Raw genomic sequence first — 23404 nt, 5'->3', positions numbered from 1 at the left:
TCACTCTGCATATTAATACTCCTAAGGGTTCTGCCATTCACTGTGTAATTTCCACCTATACTTGACCTTTGAAAATGCAGCTTCTCACATTTGTCCGGATTAAACTCCATCTGCAATTTTTCTGTCCATGCCTCTAACTGACTATATCCTGCTGTATCTTCTGACAAACCTCCTCACGACCCACAACTCCACCAATCTTCGTATCATCCACAAACTTACAAATTAGACTCGTTCACTCTGAATTTCTTCTAGTTTTGAAATTTGGTGGAAATTTTAATTCAATAAAAATATGAAACAAAAAGCCAGCCCAGTGGCAACCACATAAAACTTGATCATTAATGTCTTTTCGGGAAAGAAACCTGCCATTCTGCCCCAGTCTGGCCTACATGTGACTCCAGACCCGCAGAAATGTAATTGACTCGTAACTTCCTCTGGCCAGTTAGGCATGGGCAATAAACATTGGCTGAGACAGCAATATCAACATCTCATAATTAATATAAAAAGGTATTTCACTCCTCTATTGCTAGTTTCTTGTTCCAAGAGCAGAACCTTCCAATATTAAATAAACTACTAAGATATTTAAGTATCAAAATGCCTATAGAGGTAGATCTGGGGTTTTGTATGTTTCAGCAGTGCAATTTGGCTATAACATCACTGAAGAATTAGGGAACAGTCTTTTTGACCTCTGTTCACAACAGTGTCATTCCAACCGCGATCGATTTGCGCACTTCATTCTGCGCCAATATCTCCGTGCTATCTGCGCACGAGTGATGTCAGCATCATTCTTGACCACCATTTCGCACATGCATCAAAGTCTCTGGGCCATACTGCTCATGCACGACGTCAGCAGCTGTCAGAGCAGCTTTCTGTGAGAGCTACTGCACAGACAGCAGCTTTCTTACATTTTTTAAATGTAACATGTTAAATTTACTTTTGTTTCGTAGACTGGTTCAATTGCAACATTTAAGAGGCATCTGGATGGGTATATGAATAGGAAGGGTTTGGAGGGATATGGGCCGGTTGCTGGCAGGTGGGATTAAATTGGGTTGGATATCTGGTTGGCATGGACAGGTCAGATCGAAGGGTCTGTATCCATGCTGTACATCTCAATGACTCTATGACTCCATAATAAATACGATTTCAACCTTCATTCAGGCTACGCTATACTTTAAGTTCGACTTTTAGGTGATTTTGGAGCGATTGTGAATGATATTGGTTTGCTAGTCTGCCCCTTTCCCACTTTTCCCGTTGACCCCATTATTTATATTAAGTGATTTTCACTGGAATGCAACTACAGCATTATAGGAGAACAGCAAGCAATGGCAAACAACCATTCCTTTTCTGTATGTTGAACGTGAGCTTCTCCGAATTGTGTCTTGAATTTAAACCAAAGTATGTTCTTAATTCAGATTAATCCAGACATTATTACCACAGACTAAAGTGCATATTATAGTCAATTAAACACAATGCCACACTACTTTCTGAGGTGTTAGTGTGTGGTATGTTTATGTGTAAAAAGTGTTTTCTTATGTATCCATTCAAATGTTCTATGTTCTATGTTCTAAATAACCTTGCTAGAGTGAGATTAATTTCAAACTGGCAAAGACATTTTAGAGAAGTGCAAGAGTTCAATACCAAATGGGGGATTTTAATTATTCTAATGTAAACTGGGATAGTAAAGAAAGAGAAGGGTAGCGATTCATAGAGTGTGCTCAGGAGGATTTTCCACAGCAGTGTGTTTCTACTCCAGTGAGAAAAGAGGCAATGGTAGATCTATTCCTTGGAGGCGAGATATGCCAAGTGACTCAAACGTCAGTAGGGGCTCAGGAAAACAACAAGAAATGGTCCAGAGTAAGAACAATTAATTGAGAGAAAGCCAAAACCAAGTTCATTCTGATAAGATTGAATTTGTTCCATAAAAACTGAAAAGAGAAACAAAGGGGGAGGGGGTGAGGATTGAGAAAGCAAATAAGAGAAGCAAAGGCAGAGTATGAGAAGAGACTGGCAGCCAACCTGAAAAATGAATCCAAATTAGCATATACATTGTAAAACTGTGGTAAAATATGGAGTGGCACTATTAGGAACAAACAACGGATTATTGCATGGGGAAAGGGTACATATTTGTGGTAGTAAATGAAATCTTTACCAAGGAAGAGGATGCTACTCATATCCTAGTGAAAGAGTAGCTAGTTCAGGCATGCGGGAGGGATAAAATTGCCAAGGATGAAGTTTTGGAAAAACTGTCTGTATTTACAGTTAGTTAAGCATCGGAACATGATCAGACACTTTTAAGGATACTAAAGGATTTTGGGTAAAAGTTGCAGATATACTGATCATAATTATACAGCTTTTCTTAGATCCAGATTGGCATTGGAGGACTGAAAAATTGCAAATATCACACCCTTGTTCCAAACACTTCAGCAAATGCGTGGCTGTTGGTTTAACCTTGGAGATGGGGAAATTTCTGGAAATGATAATTTCGGAAAAAAATTAAGAATCACTGAAGCAAACTCAGGCTAATTAATGGAAGTCAGCATGAACTTGTTATCGTAAAACCGTGTTTAACTAACTTGCTGAATTTTTTCATGACTGAGTTGATGAGGATAGTAGTAGTGTACTATACTGTTTAAACAGTGTACATGAACTTCCAATAACCATTTAATAAAATGCCACCTAACAAACTTAAGTGTGCATTTAGTGATCACACAATAACAAGGACAATAGAAGCATTGATAGAAAATAGCTCAGAAAACAGTCGGTAGTGGTTAATTATGTTTGGACAGAAGAACGGCACGGTGGCACAGTGGTTAGCACTGCTGCCTCACAGCGCCAGAGACCCGAGTTCAATTCCCGCCTCAGGCGACTGACTGTGTGGAGTTTGCACGTTCTCCCCGTGTCTGCGTGGGTTTCCTCCGGGTGCTCCGGTTTCCTCCCACAGTCCAAAGATGTGCAGGTCAGGGGAATTGGCCATGCTAAATTAGGTAAGGGGTAAATGTAGGGGTATGGGTGGGCTGTGCTTCGGCGGGGCGGTGTGGACTTGTTGGGCTGAAGGGCCTGTTTCCACACTGTAAGTAATCTAAAAAAAAGTTTACCATGGAATTCCCAAGATGTCGATGGTAAGACTCCTGCTCTTCGTAATGTATTTCAATAATCTTGACATTGGCATTAGAGGGCTCACCTTCAAAATTATCAGATGGTAGGAAAATACTTAGATCGACACGAGGACAGTGTTAAACTGCCCAACGATATAGCCTAGCGATGGAACCAGCAGATCAATGATAAATGAAATTTAATGGCGAAAAGTATGAAGTGAATCATTTTGATAGAGAGACAGTATAAAATAATGGGTACAATTCGAAAGAGAGAGAGAGCCGAGGGAAAGTGTAAAAAGTGTATAAACCATAAAGTCATAGGAAAAGGGGAGAGAACGGTTAATAAAGTTTTATCAATAGGATCATAGAATACAAAAGCAAAAAGGTTACTGATAAACCTGTACTAAAAGCCTACGGGAGGCTATGGGAAGAGGGCAGGGAAGTGGCACGAGGTGAATTGCTCCTCCGAAGAGTTAGCACAAACGTAACAGACTGATCGCAGGCCCACTATCCTTTATACTTTACATTCCACCCACTCCCACCCACTCCTTAAAATTCACATGCTAGGAATGAGCGCAGGAACTCTGAAATTTTTAAATGTTTGCAGAGTATTCCAACTCAATAACGATCCAACCCTTGGTTTTAGGTTGACTTAAGATATAATTCTCAGTGTGATCGATTTTAGTTAAATGCAGAGTTCAAAAAGCCAATCATTCCTTGCCCATGGTCTGCTGTGTAGAGATAGAGATGGCAGCAGTTCAGACGTAAGCTGCAGCAAATTCTATTAGAATACTTTTATGCTTTAAAAAGAATCTTAAAGAAACTTCTGCCTAAATTTATGGTAAGTGACACTACTCTACTAAGTTCCTGGACAAGACATTGAGAGAGAAAATTCGGCTCCAATGCCTTTCATTATTGGAGCAGCATGTCACAATTGGTAAGTAGGATCAAACACAAACACATAGCTTTAATAACTAAAAATAATCACATTTGTCTGAATTTCAACCTCATTACCATGATTGATTTATCAATGGCTATCACACAGCTGGTTGTGATTTTATTTCATCATCTTGTAATTGTGAGCTAACTTTTAGAATGAGTGGATGAGCATCATTACAAACCAGTGTTGACAACATTCGTACAATGTGAGAAATTTGTCCTAATTAAATTCTCTTGGGTAGTGAACGAGGGCAAAAAGCTCCAATTTCCAGGCACCATGCCCAAAATCTAACCCAAGGCTTATATTACAAACACCACCATAATGTAAAGGTAGCTTCTGATGCATCCCCACATCAGAGCATACACTGAATGACCAGGTTTTTAAATGATTGATTCTCTTCCAATCCCCTCTGTATTCCTTCTAACCTTTCTATAATATGTACCGCTCTAATTCCAAATTATTGTAGAAAAGGAAGGTATAGCTGTAAGAGAAGACCATTGGCTAATTAAATCTGCTCCATCTTTACTACAGCCTCAACTAGGTTTTACTATCTTTGGAGATCAAAATTTTATCTAATTCAGCTATGAATATATTAAATGAGTCAGTCACCACTACTGCCTGGACTAGAGAATTCTGAACAGTAATGACATTCTGAGAGAATAATTTTCTCCTTCTCTCATAGGCTATGGTGAAACGTGTGGTCGGGTCGGAATTTTTGATGTGACATCTAGATAATATTGCTGCATCCTTTATACTTTTCTCAAGCAGCTTAAAAAGATACTTACTGGACTGTGGCAAGTTTCCAAGTGAACATAGAACATAGATCAATACAGCGCAGAACGGACCTTCAGCCCTCGATGTTGCGCCGACCTGTGAACTAATCTACACTATCCGATCATCATCCATATGCTTATTCAAGGACTGTTTAAATGCCCCTAATGTGGCTCAGTTAGCTACATTGGCTGGCAGGGCATTCCATACCCTTACTACTCTCTGAGTAAAGAACCGTCTCTGACATCTGTCTTAAATCTATCACCCCTCAATTTGTAGTTATGCCCCCTCATACAAGCTGACATATTCATCTAGGAAAAAGACTCTCACTGCCTACCCTATCTAATCCTCTGATCATCTTGTACGTCCCTATTAAATCCCCTCTTAGCCTTCTTCTCTCCAATGAGAACAGACCCAAGACCCCCAGCCTTTCCTCATAAGCACATTTTTTCTTCTTTAAATTAATTAACATCTCATTTATCACCTAGAGAGTTTGAGTTGTTCTACATTTCTCTTTTAAAGGATTATACTTTGACTGCACTCAAACCATTCAAAGGCACCCCAGTGTTCAAGTACTGTCTTACCAACCCAGCCCAGCTTAGCTCTGTTCTTGTGCCAGTCAACCTCGCTGTCTGCCAGTTGATTATTCTTATTCTGGATTGATCAGTATTGTGCTCTGACCAACCCTCTGTACATTAGACTTTCCTGTTTTTATTCTCCATCTCTTTTGCAATATGAACCAACATTCCAATTGCTTTCTATATTAATTGCTGTACCTGTACGCTAGGTTTTGATGATTCGTTGTTAGAGGTCACCCAGACCATTCTGCCACACTAACCTCTCTCGCTGATTTATGTTCATATTTTGGCTTTCTATTCTTCCTCCCACAGCGGATAACCTCCTGTTTTCCCAAACTATAGAAGGATAAGGGTACCAGAAGAATATAATCATTTCCACACGCAGAGATGATTATTAAGGTACATTTAATTTTCTGAACTGACATTGAACTTCCTACATGATGATTCTATTTATCAGCACAAGTAAAAATACTCCATTTGTGAATGAATGCCAATGCATGGCACACACCTGGAGGAAACTCACTCTAGTCAACTCACAGACTCTGAGGCAGCCTGTCCACAGCCACAATGTGCTGCGCATGGGCTCATTTAGTGGGCTCACTTAGTGGATAGTGAGACTTCTGCCTGTCAGCAGTTGTATGAGCCATTCAGTTAATTAGAATGGCTGGCAGCTCAGTTCCAGTGGTATCAGAACACCATACTGGAGGTTGCAATGAAGGATAAAGGCCCAAGTGGATTGTTGAATGTAGGCATGTAACAGGAAGGGCTACCTCAGGGAAATGGACTTGATTCTTAAGTTTCAAGCAGGGAAGAAGTCATGCATAATGATCACCTTCTGAAGAGTGTACATTGTTATAAACTTGCAAAACAATATCAGCCATCTGCAGCCACCTGCCTACCAATGCTAACTTTTAATAAGATCAATTAAACCTTAACTATTGGGTTGGACAGCCTACCGTTTTTACATACCCCACTACCAAAAGGACTCCCAGCAGTGACATGTAATAACCAACACTATATATCATTTTGTGTCTCCCCTATAGCGTACTTTCACAGAATTATAGAATCCCTACAGTGTGGAAGCAGTCCATTCAGACCATCAAGTCTACACTGGACCTCCAAAGTGGACAGTGAAGAGGGTTACCTCAGATTACAACAGGATCTTGATCAGATGGGCCAACGGGCTGAGAAGTGGCAGATGGAGTTTAATTCCAATAAATGTGAGGTGCTGCATTTTGAGAAAGCAAATCTTAGCAGGACTTATACACTTAATGATAAGGTCCTTGGGAGTGTTGCTGAGCAAAGAGACCTTGGAGTGCAGGTTCACAGCTCCATGAAAGTGGAGTCGCAGATGGATAGGATAGTGAAGAGGGCGTTTGGTATGCTTTCCTTTATTGGTCAGAGTATTGAGTACAGGAGTTGGGAGGTCATGTTACGGCTGTACATGACATTGGTTAGGCCACTGTTGGAATATTGGGAGCAATTCTGGTCTCCTTCCTATCGGAAAGATGTTGTGAAACTTGAACGGGTTCAGAAAAGATTTACAAGAATGTTGCCAGGGTTGGAGGATTTGAGCTATAGGGAGAGGCTGAACAGGCTGGAGCTGTTTTCCCTGGAGGGTTGGAGGCTGAGGGGTGACCTTATAGAGATTTATGAGGGGCATGGATAGGGTAAATAGGCAAAGTCTTTTCCCTGGGGCTGGGGAGTACAGATATAGAGGACATAGGTTTAAGGTGAGAGAGGAAAGATATAAAAGAGACCTAAGGGGCAACTGTTTCACACAGAGTGTGATATGTGTATGGACTGAGCTGCCAGAGGAAGTGATGGAGGCTGGTACAATTGCAACATTTAAGAGGCATTTGGATGAGTATATGAATAGGAAGGGTTTGGAGGGATATGTACCGGGTGCTGGCAGGTGGGACTAGATTGGGTTGGGATATCTGGTCGGCATGGATGGGTTGGACTGAAGGGTCTGTTTCCATGTTGTACATCTCTATGACTCTAAAAGACCATCCCCCTACTCTATCTCTGTTATTATGAAGATGTGGGTGTACCTTGAAGAGAGTTAAAAACAGCAGAACTACCGGACACAGCACCAAGTCTTCTAACTGAGGAAACAATGTAACACTGAGTTGAACAACTTTGGAGACAAAAACAAATTTGAATTCGTCCAATCATTTTAAATTATACCCCGAAAAAATACCAATTTCCAATCAAGTTTGAATTGAGGATATTGGGAATCTTAAAAGCCAATGACACAATCCGATGGTCTGGGGTATAAGACTGGGCCAAATTGAATATTTGAGGGGAGAACTGCCAATCCTAGCATGTAACAGACTGCTTAAAAAAAACTCTCTTAAAAGTCCCTTTTCGATCAGTAACTTGTGACGCAGAAATTCCTGACAAGGAGAAAAGAAGGCACAGGGGAGATCCGAATAAAAGAACCTACAGCTGCCTGGTTTTGAGATAAGAAGTGTTGTTTTGTAAATCTTAATTGGGAGTTTAATCAGACTAATATTATAGAAGGGAAGGTAAAAGATAGATTAGGCAAAGAAATTGTAAATAGTGGTTAGTTAATTATTCTCTGTTATACCTTTAGCAATAAAGTTGTTAAATTTTACTTTGCATAGTTCTTGGCCACTCAAGTCTTTACAGATTACTGCACAGGATAAATCTTTTCTATGTTGTTGATTTTAAATTAAGCAGAGGTTTACCCCATGTCGTAGCAGTGTAACCCAGTATTTCCCACGACTAATCCATCTAGTCTGCACCTCCCTGAACACTATGGGCAATTTAGCATGGCCAATCCACCAAACCTACACATCTTTAGACTGTGGAAGGAGACCAGAGCACCGAGCAGAAACCCAAGCAGACACAAGGAGAATGTGTAAACTCCACAAAGACTGTCAACTAAGGGTGGAATCTAACCTGTGTCCCTGGTGCTGTGAGGCTACAGTGCTAACCACTGAGCCACCATGTTGCCCTTTCCCATCTTTATTTGTACCATTAACTAATTTGGCCGTCATGCACAATGTTCCTTCATTCAGGACACCAAAAGAGGTTGCAAATTGTTCCATATTCAATAAATATGGGGCTAGAAATTCCACAGGGATTCTCCTGATTGTTGTAACATTAGCAGATACCTCAGAGGTGGTACAAATAGACTTCAGATAAAAATGACAGAAAACAAGAAACAACCAGAATGGTATAATCATTTCCACTTGCAGAGTTGATGATTAAATACATTTCATTTTCTGAACTGGTGTTGAACATCATACATGGTTCTATCAATCAGCATAAATGATAATCCTATTCATAATGTCCAATGGTATTTACCTGGGCTGTGGTTTATTTCATTTTCACAGTTGCTTTGTTTTTCATTTACTTCCTCAGGCAGGTTCAAGATGTCTGCTGGAATCTTATCGTGATTGTCCATGTCTTGGTTCACCTTAACTTCAGTGTTGTCTTCTTTGTCTGGAAATATAAAAAAAACTTGATGACAAATGGAGATATGAGCCTGGATTGTTCTGTATCTACAAGCATTCTTCCGTTTCTCGAGCATCAAATTAGAAGGTAGAAATCATGGGCTTGGCAGGTGAAGAAATGGAAAACAATGGACACAAAAGGGAGACACAAGTCTAGAAATTCCTTGGACCCACTTTGCCGGTGCAACTGAAGGTGGGAAATCCCACCTGACCTCATCCTGGCTGGATCGCACTTGAAATGCAAGGAGGAGACCTTTGCGGTGGTGATATGATCTGTCAAAATCTGCAAGAGCACGTTGTTAGTGCCCTCCTCAATCCAAGCGAATTCACTTTTTTTAACCTCGAGTTGAACTCTTTAAAAATTCCAACCGGCAAAAAAGCAAATTCTCTTTACTTGTTTTTGTTTATTCGCTAGAAATTTCTTTGGGGTTCAATTCCTTGTACTAAGTTGTGGGGCCTTTATGCTAATTAAAAGGGAGTCTAGAGTGATTTCAACTGAGGCTTTTCAAGAATGTAAATTTTCTTTCACACAGGAACAGGATTAGGCCATTCTATTTGAGCCTTTTCCGCCATTCTGGCTGATCTGTGGCCTAACTCCATGCACCTGCCTTTGGCTCATATCCTTTAATACACTTGCTTAAAAAAAATGTATCTACTTCAGATTTAAAACTAACACCGACTGCCATTAGCGGAAGAGAACTCCAAACATCTACTACCCTTTGTGTAGAGTCGTGCTTCCTAACATCTCTCCTGAACAGTTCGGCTCTAGTTTTGAGACTACAACCATAGTTCCAGAATCCCCAACCAGTGGAAATAGTTTATCTTTATCTACCTTGCCTTTTCCTGTTAGTATTTCCTGGTGATCACCACTCGCCCAGACGCAAAAAGTAAAGGATTGCAAGAAGGAGCAACATTTAAAGGACTGGCCTAGACACTTGGGACCTCTGCAGAACCAGAAGATAGTCTCCTTTTTTGGGGGGGACCTGCTACTTAGAAATTAGATTATGTTCTCCCCACCATGGGAATTTCAGGCCAGTGATTCAATGGGCTGAAATTTCTAACTGCTAACTTTTACTGAAAATAGAATGGTGAGGGCATTCACTTTGCAACCAATTCCCAGTGCGGTGCATTAATTTAGTTTCACAATAAGGATTCAACTGTATGTGGCTTGGTGCAACAATGAAGGCTGAACAACCGGGTGCTCCGGTTTCCTCTCACAATCCAAAAAGATGTGCAGGTTAGGGGAATTGGCCAGGCTAAATTGTCCATAGTGTGAAGTGCATTAGTCAGAGGGAAATGGGTCTGGGTGGGTTACTCTTCAGAGGGTCGGTATGGACATGTTGGGCCGAAGGGCCTGTTTCCACACTGTAGGGAATCTAATCATAATCTAATCTAGATGAGAATCGCTTTTTGAGTGCTGAGGTGAACAAAGTAACAAAAGTGAACAACTGTAATTGCTTTCTTGCCTGTGTTTGATGTGTCTGTCAAACATCTCACTTTGAGGAGAAAGTGAGGTCTGCAGATGCTGGAGATCAGAGCTGAAAATGTGTTGCTGGAAAAGCGCAGCAGGTCAGGCAGCATCCAAGGAGCAGGAAAATCGACGTTTCGGGCATGAGCCCTTCTTCAGTTTCTTGAAGAAGGGCTCATGCCCGAAACGTCAATTCTCCTGCTCCTTGGATGCTGCCTGACCTGCTGCGCTTTTCCAGCAACACATTTTCAGCAAACATCTCACTTTACCAACATGCTTCATTCAGCACTCAGTCTTGCACGGCAGGTGCAGCTTTTAAATGACTGTATCTCTAAATTAAAGCTGTAAAGTAGATCTTCTGTTTAACTCCTTGCCTGACTTCTACCTACACACCAACTACTACATATCCTCTGCCAAACCTTCATTGTAACTTTGGTGAAGGAAATGAAAAGGTCCCAGTGTTATATTCATTGTTTATGCGGTTTCTAAGATTTTGGCAGTGAGAGAATAGGGAGTGCCAACACAAAATTGTCTCATATTGATCCCGACAATCTTTAGAACAGTCCCTTTGACTATGGCTTCAAAATTGCGAAGCTGAATGATCTGAGTTTTGATGCCAAACTGAAAATCTTGCTCAGAGATATTAAGTATGATTTAATGAGACTCTGTTGAGGCTATTTGCTAAATTGTGAAAAAAAAAGAAAGGGAAAGGAAGTTCAAATTGTTTGAGAAATAAAATCGTTGTTCAGTCAACACTTTAGATGTCTGATGATACTTTAAATATAATGCGAATCAGACAGGTGTATTTACCTACTTGATTTCATGAAAGAAAATCACTGTTTAATTGTGTAACTTGGTACTACATTACATGGCATTAAATATTGAAATAGATTAGACGTGTAATGAATGAATTCTATATTCAGAGATGCTTGACAATTCAGTTTATCCACACAATACTGCCTCATACTTTTGTAATTAGTCTTCCCTTAATTTAGCACTTTCACTTGCGGACCAGTGTTGGCGTTATCCATCACTACCTTAAAACGTATGGAATTATGATCACTGTTCCCAAAATGCTCCCCACTGAAATGTCAATCGCCTGGCCAGGCTCATTTCCCAACACAAGGTCTAGTACAAACCCTTCCCTAATTGGACCATCTGCACATTGTTTCAGGAACCCTCCTGGATGCACCGAACAAATTCTGCCCCACCTGAGCCCTGGCCCTAAGGAAGTCCCTCATTCCTGATGAAGGGTTTTTGCCCGAAACGTCGATTTTCCTGCTCCTTGGATGCTGCCTGACCTGCTGTGCTTTTCCAGCACCACTCTAATCTTGACACTAAGGGAGTCTCATTTAGGACTGCAGAAATTAAAATTGCCCACGATAACAATTCTGTTCTTTTCACATATTTTCATTTGGTGAGTGCATTTCAGCCTCACTATGGATAGCACAATATACATTGTTGAGAATGATGTTTAAAATTACTACACCACTCTCACCAAGAATCGGGGCCATTTGGCCCCAGTCCATATTAAGTGTGGCCAAGTCATTGATTGGCAAGTAGATTTTGATTTGTGGAATAACATAATTACTAATCAAAATGGCATATGTCTATTTACCAGAAGTAAATAGGGCTTTAACAATTAAGAGAGGAATGAATAATTCATCTCTTAAAATGAATAGTATTTAACAAACTAATTTACTATCCAATAGACTTCTTAGCTTGGCTAAAGTGCCAATCTCAAACAGTCTCAACCCCAGCCTCACTGCACAGAGTCCTGTCTTTTGACCCAATAATTGGGAATGACGTCTATGCAATGCTTTGCATTTATTCATTAATTGTCCCACATCCTCATAACCTGGCTCACTCCTTGCTAGGCACTGCACCAAATTCTCCTTGTGGCAGGTTGTTTAATTTGGCGCAAGCTGAAGCAACTAGGAGGCTAATTATCCAGAGAGGTTTTCTCTAGATTGGCAGTAACTTATAAATATTCAGCTCCTCCCCTTGAGAAAGACCACCGTTTGAAGGTTACAAAACCAAGCAGGAAAAATCATCTTTTACAAACATTGGGAACTTGGTATTGAAACATCAGAAACGTGAGAGGCCTATGCTCAAAATAATCCTTTGTAAAACTGACATAAGGTTCATTGAGATACCTGGAAATACTTCAAAGGCACCTCGGCTAATTGGACCACTCAAGGGAATGTCAGCGTCTTCAGCAGTTTTGTGGAAGAGGTCAAAGGAATATCTCTGCAAAACGCAAAGTAAAATAATAATGTCAGTGCCAGTCTTATCATTGTCAATACAGACTCGAATAAGACAAGCCTATTATCAGGTATATAATTTAAAACATTTCCCAGAGGATCTTGCCAATTATTTTAGTGCACTGTTAGGTCCAAATAATCACTAACATTGATGTTAGTAATGCCATGTTAATTTTCAAACCATCAAGAATATTCCTGTCAAAGAATGACAAACAGAATTTAAGAGAACTGAAATTTCTACAATGTGTTCAATCCCATCAGAAGTGACACTTACAGTACAGATAATCGTTATCAAATATCACACATATCAGGTAGGTAAATCCCCTGTGGAAATTCAGAGTTGAGCTATATCAGATTTCTCTGTTTGCCGGTGTCTTTCCGTGCATACAGTGAGGACTCATAAGCTTTGATTCTACGCAAAATGTATCAACAATCACAAGCACACAAAGTTTCCATTTGGACCACAGAAGGGTTGACGGTTCATTGAAAAAGCTAAGCAATTAGACTCATGCCAGTGTTCTGCCCACAAGCTTGTAAATCATCCTTTAAATAAATTGCTTCCTGTTCTTTTGCAATTATTTTAAATCATAAGATCTTTAGAAACAGGAATAGCATTGAGTATAGGAGTTGGGAGGTCATGTTGCGGCTGTGCAGGACTTTGGCTAGGCCACTTTTGGAATATTGTGTGCAATTCTGGTCTCCCTCCTATAGGACGGATGTTGTGAAACTTGAAAGGGTTCAGAAAAGATTTACAAGGATGTTGCCAGGGTTGGAGGATTTGAGAGAGAACCTGAGGCTGTTTTCCCTGGAGCGTCAGAGGTTGAGGGGTGACCTTATAGAGGTTTATAAAATCATAAGGGGCATTGATAGGGGAAATAAGCAAAGTATTTTCCATGGGATGGGGGAGTCCCGAACTAGAGGGCATAGGTTTAGGGTGAGAGGAGAAAAATATAAAAGGGACCTAAAGGGCAACCTTTTCACACAGAGGGTGGTGCGTGCATGGAATGAGCTGCCAGAGGAAGTGGTGGAGGCTGGTTAGATTTTTTTAGTATTGGATTCTCTACAGTATGGAAACAGGCCCTTCAGCCCAACAAGTTCACACCGTCCCACTGAAAAGTAACTCATCCCCCTACCCAGTATTTACCCCTGACTAATGCACCTAACACTATGGGCAATTTAGCATGGCCAATTCACCTGACCTGCACACCTTTCGGCTGGGGGGGAGGGGGGGAGGAACCAGAGCACCTGGAGGAGACCTGCTCAGACACTGGGAGAACATGTAAACTCCACACAGACAGTCACCTGAGGCTAGGATTGTTCCTGGGTACCTGGCGCTGTGAGGTAGCATTGCTAACCACTGAGCCACCGTGCCACCCTGCTGCCTTACAGCTGCCACCCAGCTGCTACAACTACAACATTTAAAAGGCACCTGGATGGGAATATGAATAGGAAGGGTTTAGAGGGATATAGGCCAAGTGCTGGCAAATGGGACTAGATTAGGTTGGGATATCTGGTTGGCATGGACAAGTTGGACTTCAGGGTCTGTTTCTGTGCTGCACATCTCTATGACTCTATGACTAGGAGCAGTCCCTTCAGCCTATTTTGAAGCTGTTCAAGAAGATTATGATTGGTATGCACATATACCCCTAAACCCATCTGTTCTTGTACATCTCTTTAGAATTCACCTTTAATTTCATATTGTCTCTGTGTTCTTCAACCAAACTAAATCACAGACAAACTGATAGTTGATAATAAGCCATGGAAGAAGAAAAGCTGATAATGCACACAACGAGGTGAAAATGGATTGACTATACTGAAAGCAATATGTGTCATGGCAGGATATGAGGTGTGGGGATGGGTAAAGGACTTGGAAGCTGGTGTTCAAACTCCAAAATTGAGTCCTGAAAGCTGCACTGTCTCCCTGGTGGAAGATGAGATGCAGTTCTTTCAGTTTGAACTACCCTTGCTGGAGCACTCCAGCAGGCCCAAGACAGGGTTGGTGGCCAGGAAACATGGTGGTGTCTTGAAATGGCAGGTAACTGGGAGCTTGGGATCACTTTTATAGGCAGAATGTAGGTGTTCCACAAAGTGGTCACACAGTTCTATTAGGCTGTTCATTGCAAACCAACCCCCCAAGTTTCCCAACATTATAATAGTGACCACACTTCAAAAGTATTGTCGCATCATGTATGGTGTTATACAAATGCAATTTTTTTCTTTTATAATGTTTGAATTCCAAAGCATTTCAAAGCAAATTTGGGCGGCACGGTGGCACAGTGGTTAGCACTGCTGCCTCACAGCGCCAGAGACTCGGGTTCAAATCCCTGCCTCGGGCAACTGTCTGTGTGGAGTTTGCACATTCTCCCCGTGTCTGCGTGAGTTTCCTCTGGGGGCTCCGGTTTCCTCCCACAGTCTAAAGAGGTGCAGGTTGGGTGAATTGGCCTTGCTAAATTGTCCATAGTGTTAGGTGAAGGGGTAAATGTATGGGGGTGGGTTGCTCTTCGGAGGGTCGGTGTGGACTTGTTGGGCCGAAGGGCCTGTTTCCACACTGTAAGTAATCTAATCTAAAAAAATTTCTATACTTTTAAAACTTATTGACTTCAATTTCCTCAGAGGATAAGAAGAAGTTTATATAAACCTGGATCTAAACTTGAGGTGTCATATCTTTCCTCATTTTGCTTATTCTGAGACCTACATTGAAAGGATCAGAATTAAATGTTGTAGTTCCCTGAACTAGCCAATATGTGTCACGTATGATCTGAACAAATCTGAGCAGGAGGTTGGATTGAGAAATTTATCACAAGAAAACGAATTCTATTTCTCCCTTTTTATACTTTCCTTCACTTATAGCTCCTCCTTAGCCACAATTACCTTCCTGCATTACGAGGGCATTTTGGTACATAGAGACCTTGTGTCTTTCCCTCTGTAAGCCCTGCTTTTCATCTAGATGTGACATTTGAGCAGAGTGACAATAGTGGCCTGGGATGATGTTTTCTATGCTCCTTGGGAAAGAGACATCTCGTATCCTGACACACACATGCTCCTCTGGGATGTGATCAGCATGCTGGTGTTTTGTCATCATTGAAAATTGGAAGGGTGAGAACTTAGGAAATTGCTCATTTAACAGAGCCAGGAATATGACATCATTCATTTGATTCCAGGAATAGTTCTTCATGATACAAAGGCAACCATTCATTAGTCATGGCTGTCTGAAACTGAGACGTGTGACATAGTAAATATTAAGGAAGTATAATGTTTCACAAATTACACCCTCATTCATTATGCAATTATTCCTGGGACTCCTCATCTCAGTCTTAAATTGGTGACCCTATATTCTGAGACTGTGTACTCTGGCCCTAGACTCTCCGAGACAGGAATTATCCTCTCAGCATTTACTCTGTGAAGCATCTTGAGATTTCTATATGTTTCGATGAGATTACTTCTCAGCCTTTTCAACTCCGGTTAGTAGAGTCCCAACCTGTGGAGCCCTTGCACACAAAGCAATTCCTCAATACCTAAGATCATCTTTGTTAACTTTCTTTGAACTACCTGCAATGATATGTTATCAACGTTTAAATAAGGGGTCCAAACTACTAATCGTTCTGTAGCTATACAAGGTAATGGTGAGACTACATCAATGGACTCCAGATGTAGTCCCACCATTACCTTGTATAGTTACAGTAAGACTTTTCTTTTTTTTATTATCCATCCCCCTTGAAATAAGGGCCAACACTCCATTAGATCATAGAATACAGTCAAGATCATAGAATCCTTACAGTGTGGAAACTGGCCCTTTGGCCCAACAAGTACTCACCAACCCTCCACACCCATTCTCCTATATTTACCCGTGACAAATGCACCTACTCTACACATCCCTGAACATTATGGCCAATTCACCTAACCTGGACATCTTTGGACTGTGGGAGGAAACCAGAGGAAACCCACTCAAGGCTGGGATCAAACCTGGGTCCCTGGTGCTTACAATAAGCCCTTATATTAAACGCTTATAAAGAAGCGCTTACTGTTAATATTTTTATATTCCTTGTTAGTTTACACTTGCAGCTTATTTTCTCTGTCTTAGTTATGTTTTTATTCCTCCTTTTCTGGATTCTTAATTTTTCCCAATCTTCCAGGCTATGATTTTTACATCCTTATATGCTTCTTCTTTTAGCTTAATATTCTTCTAATCTACCTGAGCCAGCTTTGGTTAGTTCATCCCTCTCTTACAATCTTTTCTCCTTACCGGACATATTTTTGCCGAAAGTCACGGGTTGCCTCCTTAAATATTGGCATTGCTTGCCGACTGTCACTCTTGCTAGTCTACTTGTGCTTTTCACTTAACCCAACGCTGTCCTCATTTCATTGCAATTCCCTTTATTTAAGTTAGACATAGTTGTTTCTACCCAAGTTTCTCACTCTCAAATTGAATATTAAATTACATATTATGGGCTCTTTCGCTTGGGGGTCATTTCTTAAACCTGCCTTGTTCCCCATTTTAGGTCCATGAACGCCTACTCCCTAGTTGGCTCCATAACATAGAGGCTCTGGGAAATTATCCATAATTTATACTGTGAATTCTTGTCATAGTCATCCTTTCCCATTTGCTTGACCCAATTAATATGAAGATTAAAGCGACCTATAATCATTGCTGCTTTATTTTTACATGCTCCTGTTATTTGTTGGTTTATAGCCTTTCCTACAGCGTGACTACTGTTTGAGAATCTATACACTGCTCCTACCAATTTCTTTATTCCCTTGCTGTTTTGTTCCCTCTGCCTGAATGAAATCCACACCACCTGAGCTTAAATCATCTCTCACAACTGTTCTCATTTCATTTCTCATACACAGTGCTATCCACCACCTCTTCCAGCCCTCCCATCTCTCCAAAAGGTCAAATAACCCTGAATGTTAACTTCCCAGTTTTGATCTGCTTTTAATAATGTTTCTGTAATGGCTATAAGATTGTATTCATTTCCCTCGACATGCACCTTCCGTTTTTTCTGTCTTATTCGAAATGCTTCGTGCATTAAGATACAAAGCCTTTAAGTTCGTCCTATTAACGCATTTCTTGGATTTTATGTCAATGGCTGCAAGGCCATCATTAGACTCTCATTTCCAGATATTTTTAAAGTTTCAAACTCCATCGCCTGACGCGGTGGGATTTGAAGGCAAAACTGAGGACGGCAGATGCTGGATACCAGAGTTTAGATTAGAGTGGCGCTGGAAAAACACAGCAGGTCAGGCAGTATCCGAGGAGCAGGAAAATCGACGTTTCGGGTTCATCAGGATTTGAAGTCAAGTCCGCACAATATTTCCCAGGTTCCTGGACTACCAGCCTAGCAGCAACACCACCAGGCTGTTTCCACTTCCCTTGGTAGAAATGCAGGTAAGAAACATAATGGGGTGAAACTAGACTGCCCCTTGTGATTAATCTGTCAATTGGCATTCAGGTTCGATCCTCATTTTGGTTGAGGCAAACTCAAGGATCTACCTGTTTGCTCTATTTATCGCAAAAATAACTGCCCAGCATCTGCCTTTAGGCCGATAACTCAAGAAGATTCTTTAAGATCTGCAACGGTTCTCTTGTTCATGCAAACAAAATACTTGTCCAGTTAATTAAATGACGTAATGCAAATCACAATCCCTTTAGGCGTATGAGTTACCCTTTCAAGAGAATAAATTTACTCGTGTGAATAGAGAGAGAATACTTACACGTTTCTTTCTGTGCAGGTAAAATACCAGCATGCTAATGAGAAATACAATCAAAGCAATGATCAGGATACAAAGTAAGACACTTCCTAAAACAAAAGAAAAATAAAGAGATTAAGGGCAAATCAAATACAATGGACACTGCATAACATTGCCAACAATTCTGTACAAACTGGCATTAAATTAGCAAATCTAGGAAAAAGAAGTCATATAGCTCATTTGGGAAAATCACACCAGTGCAGGTATGATAGACCAAATGCTTCCTTCTGTAACTCATCAATTCTGGGGTTCAGGATACTGCTGCAGCAGAGGCTACCGTCATGGATTGTGAATAATGGAGGATGACAGAGCAGAGAAGAAGGAACCTATTACGTTATTTATAGTTACAAATGGAAGTTAAATTAGCAAAACAATCAACTGGACAGTTTGTGTTTCCACTGACACAACAAACACTGTAATGATCAAGGACAGAAAAAAAATTCAAACAAATGTTTTGAAATGGCAGAGGCAGATAGAGAAGTGCTAAAGAAATTGATGTTTAGACTAAGAAGAACAATTCCAGCATAGCGATTGCTCCAGTTCAATTCAATTTTTTTTTGACTTTGTGATGATTTCACTTTCTCAGAAACAGGAGTCCCATTGGGAGTGAAGCATGGGTTGCAATGCTCTTTTCCAATAACAGTAACAATGCTGATTAGATTCCCTACAGTGTGGAAACAGGCCCATCAGCCCAACCCGACCATCTAACGAGTAACCCACCCAGACCCATTTCCCTCTGACTAACATACCTAACACTATGGGCAATTCATTCCGGAGGAAACCGGAGGAAGCCCACACAGACATGAGGAGAATGTGCAAACTCCCCACAGACAGTCTCCCAAGGCTGGATTCGAACCTGGGACCCTGCTACTGTGAGGCAGCAATGCTAACCACTGTGCCATCGTGCCTCCCTGGCTGTATTCTCCTGGATAATATTGAACATTGCTTAGAAAACTAAACACTGTCCATACCTAATGCCCACATGTTCCAATTTCCCAGCAGGGATATATGGATAGCAAATAAAGTGTGAACCCTAGCCTACTGCTCTGAGCAAGGCAAACGGAGCTCAATTAAAGCAAGTCCCCCACTGCCACCACTTTTACCAACTCATCCACAGCTTAGAGTGCCTTGGAGAATATCTGGACATATGGTGTACATCCACAAGTCATGGTTTGGAGGCAAAAAATATTTCCGTTTCCTTGGAAAGTGTGATCCTGGATAGAATGAGCAATTCCCGTTATTATACTTTTAGAGTTACAAGTATTCAAAAAGACAAGATATAAATGATCAAAATCATTAGGGCATTCCATGTTTTGCTAACAAAGCTATGAATTCTCTCAATGTTACAGTAATGAAGTCATTTTCTCTCTTTTTAATTGGGAAAAGTAGGCTTTGGTGGCTGGGCCAGACTTGTTGCCTGAATCTAAGGTTTTAAGGTCGCAAGAGGGCACTGGCAAGAAGTTGGTATGAATTGTGTCTACTTCAATGCCAGGAGCATCCAGAATGAGGTGGGTAAACTTGCAGCGTGGGTTGGTATCTGGGACTTCAATGTTGTGGCCTTTTCAGAGACATGGATAGAGCAGGGACAGGAATGGTTGTTGCAGGTTCCAGGATTTAGATGTTTCAGTAAGAACAGGGAAGGTGGTAAAAGAGGGAGAGGTGTGGCATTGTTAGTCAAGGACAGTATTACGGTGGCAAAAAGGAGGTTTGAGGACTCATCTACTGAGGTAGTATGGGCTGAGATTAGAAACAGGAAAGGAGAGGTCACCCTGTTGGGAGTTTTCTATAGGCCTCTGAATAGTTCCAGAGATGTAGAGGAAAGGATAGCAAAGATGATTCTCCATAGGAGTGAGAGAGACAGGGTAGTTGTCATGGGGGATTTCAACTTTCCAAATATTGACTGGGAGCACTATAGTACAAGTACTATAGATGGGTCAGTTTTTGTCCAATGTGTGCAGGAGGGCTTCCTGACACAGTATGTAGACAGGCCAACAAGAGGCAAGGCCACATTTGATTTGTTACTAGGTAATGAGCCTGGCCAGCTGTTAGATTTGGAGGTAGGTGAGCATGTTGTGACAGTGACCACAATTCGGTTATGTTTACTTTAACGATGGAAAGGGACAGGTATATACCGCACGGCAAGAGGTATAGCTGGAGAAAAGGCAATTATGATGCGATTAGGCAAGATTTAAGATGCATAGCATGGGGAAGGAAACTGCACGGGATGGGGCACAATTGAAATGTGGAGTTTGCTCAAGGAACAGTTACTGTGTGTCCTTGATTAGTATGTACCTGTCAGACAGGGAGATAGTTGTCGAGCAAGGGAACTGTAGTTTACTAAAGAAATTGAATCTCTTTTCAAGAGGAAGAAGAAGGCTTATGTTAGGATGCGATGTGAAGGCTCAGTTTGGGCGCTTGAGAGTTACAGGTTCACCAGGAAAGACTTAAAGAGAGAGCAAAGATGAGCAAGGAGGAGATATGAGATGTCATTGACAGATAAGATCAAGGAAAATGCTAAGGCTTTCTCTAGGTATATCAGGAATAAAAGAATGACTGGGGTAAGATTAGAGCAGTGTGGGAAGTTGTTCGTGGAGTCAGAGGAGATAGGGGAAGGGCTAAATGAATATTTTTTGTCGGTATTCACACAGGAAAAAGGCAATGTTGTCGAGGAGAATACTGAGATACAGGCTACTAGACTAGGTGGGATTGAGGTTCACAAGGAGGAAGTGTTAGCAATTCTGGAAAGTGTGAAAATAGATAAGTCCCCTGGGACAGATGGGATTTATCCCAGGATTCTCTGGGAAGCTAGGGAGGTGATTGCAGAGCGTTTGGCTTTGATCTTTATGTCATCATTGTCAACAGGAATAGTGCCAGAAGACTGGAGGATAGTAAATATTGTCCCCTTGTTCAAGAAGGGGTGTAGAGACAATCCTGAAAATTATAGACCAGTGATCTTTCCTTCAGTTGTGGGTAAAGTGTTGGAAAAGGGTTATAAGAGATAGGATTTATATACATCTGGAAAGGAATAAGTTGATTAGGGATAGTCAACACAGTTTTGCGAAGGGTAGGTCATGCCCCACAAACCTTATTGAGTTCTTTGAGAAGGTGACAAAACAGGTGGATGAGAGTAAAGCAGTTGATGTGGTGTGTATAGAGTTCAGTAAGGTGTTTGATAAGGTTCTCCATGGTAGGCTACTGCAGAAAATACGGAGGCATGGGATTGAGGGTGATTTAGCGGTTTGGATCAGAAATTGGCTCGTTGTAAGAAGACAGAGGGTGGTGGTTGGTGGGAAATGTTCAGGGCAAAAGTGAGGACTGTAGATGCTGGAAACCAGTGTTTAGATTAGAGTGGTGCTGGAAAAGCACAGCAGGTCAGGCAGCATCCGAGGAGCAGGAAAATCGATGTTTCAGGCAAAAGCCCTTCATCAGGAATAGAGGCAGGGAGCCTCCGGCGTGGAGAGATTAATGGTGGGGGGGGGGCTGGGGAGAAGGTAGCAAAGAGTACAATAGAAGAATGTGGGTGGGGATGGAGGTGATAGGTCAGAGAGAAGGGTGGGGCAGATTGGACAGGTCATGAGGACAATGCTGAGATGGATGGTTGGAACCAGGGTAAAGTGGGGGGAGGGAAAATGAGGAAACCGGTAAAGTCCACATTGATGCCCTGGGGTCGAAGGGTTCTGAGGCGTTCTTCCTCCAGGCGTTGGGTGGTGAGGGAGCGGCGGTGAAGGAGGCCCAAGACCTGCATGCCCTTGGCAGAGTGGGAGGAGGAGTTGAAATGTTGGGCCACAGGGTGGTGGGGTTGATTGGTGCAGGAAATGTTCAGCCTGGAGTTCAGTTACTAGTGGTGTACTGCAAGGATCTGTTTTGTGGCCACTGCTGTTTGTCATTTTTATAAATAATCTGGATGATGGTTTCGAAGGTTGGGTTAGTAAATTTACGGATGACACTAAGGTTGGTAGAGTTACGGATAGTGCTGAAGGATGTTGCAGGTCACAGAGGGACATAGAGAAGCTGCAGAGCTGGGCTGAGAGGTGGCAAATGAAGTTTAATGAGGAAAAGTGTGAGGCGATTCACTTTGGAAGGAGTAACAGGAATACAGAGTACTGGGCTAATGGTAAGATTCTTGGTTGTGTAGATGAAAAGAGAGATCTCAGTGTTCATGTGCATAGATCCCTGAAAGTTACCCCCCAAGTTGATAAGGTTGTTAAGAAGGCATACGGTGTCAGTCAAGTAGGCAGTTTTGTCCTGGATGGTGTCAAGCTTCTTGTATGTTACTGGAGCTGCACCCATCCGGACAAATGGAGTATTCCATCGCATTCTTGACTAGTGCTTTGCAGTTGGTGGACAGACACTGGGGAGACTATGCTACACCATTGCATTACCAAATGATTTACTTTGAGACAGATGCCCAAAGATTACTTCCAATGAACACCTAATTAACAAAAGGCCTGAGTTTACAACTTCTTGCCTGTGAATTTAACTTTGCATTGACTGCTGACATAGAAAACATAGCCTTGAATGAAGTTGATGGACTGGAGAATTGGGCCATTCCGCTAATGGATGACAAGGTAAGTCAAACCCAATTGCAAAGCAGGGACTGACCCTCCAAAGCAGAGACATGTCTACGCTCTTGGTTGCTCAGTTCTCACCCGTAACAAACCAGCTGCCTCTCCCTCTACGCTAAAATGCCACGCAAGTTACAAAAAGTGACAGTCTGCAACTGAACACTAAAGACCATGTACTACAAGGAAGCAATGTGACCCACAAGGAGATTGGTAGAGATACCAGGACTCATTCTGAATCACATCAGTTCTGGAATATTGGACTGAATGTACCATTGGGAACCTTTCTCTTGACATTAAGATTCTAATTATATTTCTTCTCTCTTATTTTTCCAATATTCTCGTAGTTGCTCTTCCCACTCCAGGGAGGGGAAAATCCCACCTGGGTGAATTCAAATCCCATCATGGCAGTTTGAGAATTTCATTTACACCCGAATGTTTTTAACTTGCTACCTTCATGCAGGAAACTGAAGAGCCAACACTCCTTGCAGGACGC

General features: G+C 41.6%; 1 protein-coding gene across 2 annotated transcripts in view; it reads right to left on the bottom strand.

The window, feature by feature from the left end:
- Nucleotides 1-23404, bottom strand: part of LOC122554243 (uncharacterized) — a 103807-nt gene that overhangs the window by 35620 nt on the left and 44783 nt on the right. For both annotated transcript variants that reach the window (XM_087976501.1, XM_043698964.2), the window contains exons 3-5: nucleotides 18311-18396; nucleotides 12491-12584; nucleotides 8718-8855 (exon numbers count right to left, since the gene is read on the bottom strand). In XM_087976501.1, the coding sequence (XP_087832627.1) occupies nucleotides 8718-8855; nucleotides 12491-12584; nucleotides 18311-18396 (318 nt within the window). The remainder of the gene's footprint in view (nucleotides 1-8717; nucleotides 8856-12490; nucleotides 12585-18310; nucleotides 18397-23404) is intronic.

This window comes from Chiloscyllium plagiosum, unplaced genomic scaffold (genome assembly GCF_037043375.1).
Source record: "Chiloscyllium plagiosum isolate Xiang-an unplaced genomic scaffold, Cpla_swu_hap1 HiC_scaffold_1, whole genome shotgun sequence".
In the NCBI taxonomy this organism is placed as follows: domain Eukaryota; kingdom Metazoa; phylum Chordata; class Chondrichthyes; order Orectolobiformes; family Hemiscylliidae; genus Chiloscyllium; species Chiloscyllium plagiosum.
The sequence above is the reverse complement of the archived record's forward strand: the minus strand, read 5'-3'. Positions and strand labels throughout refer to the sequence as shown.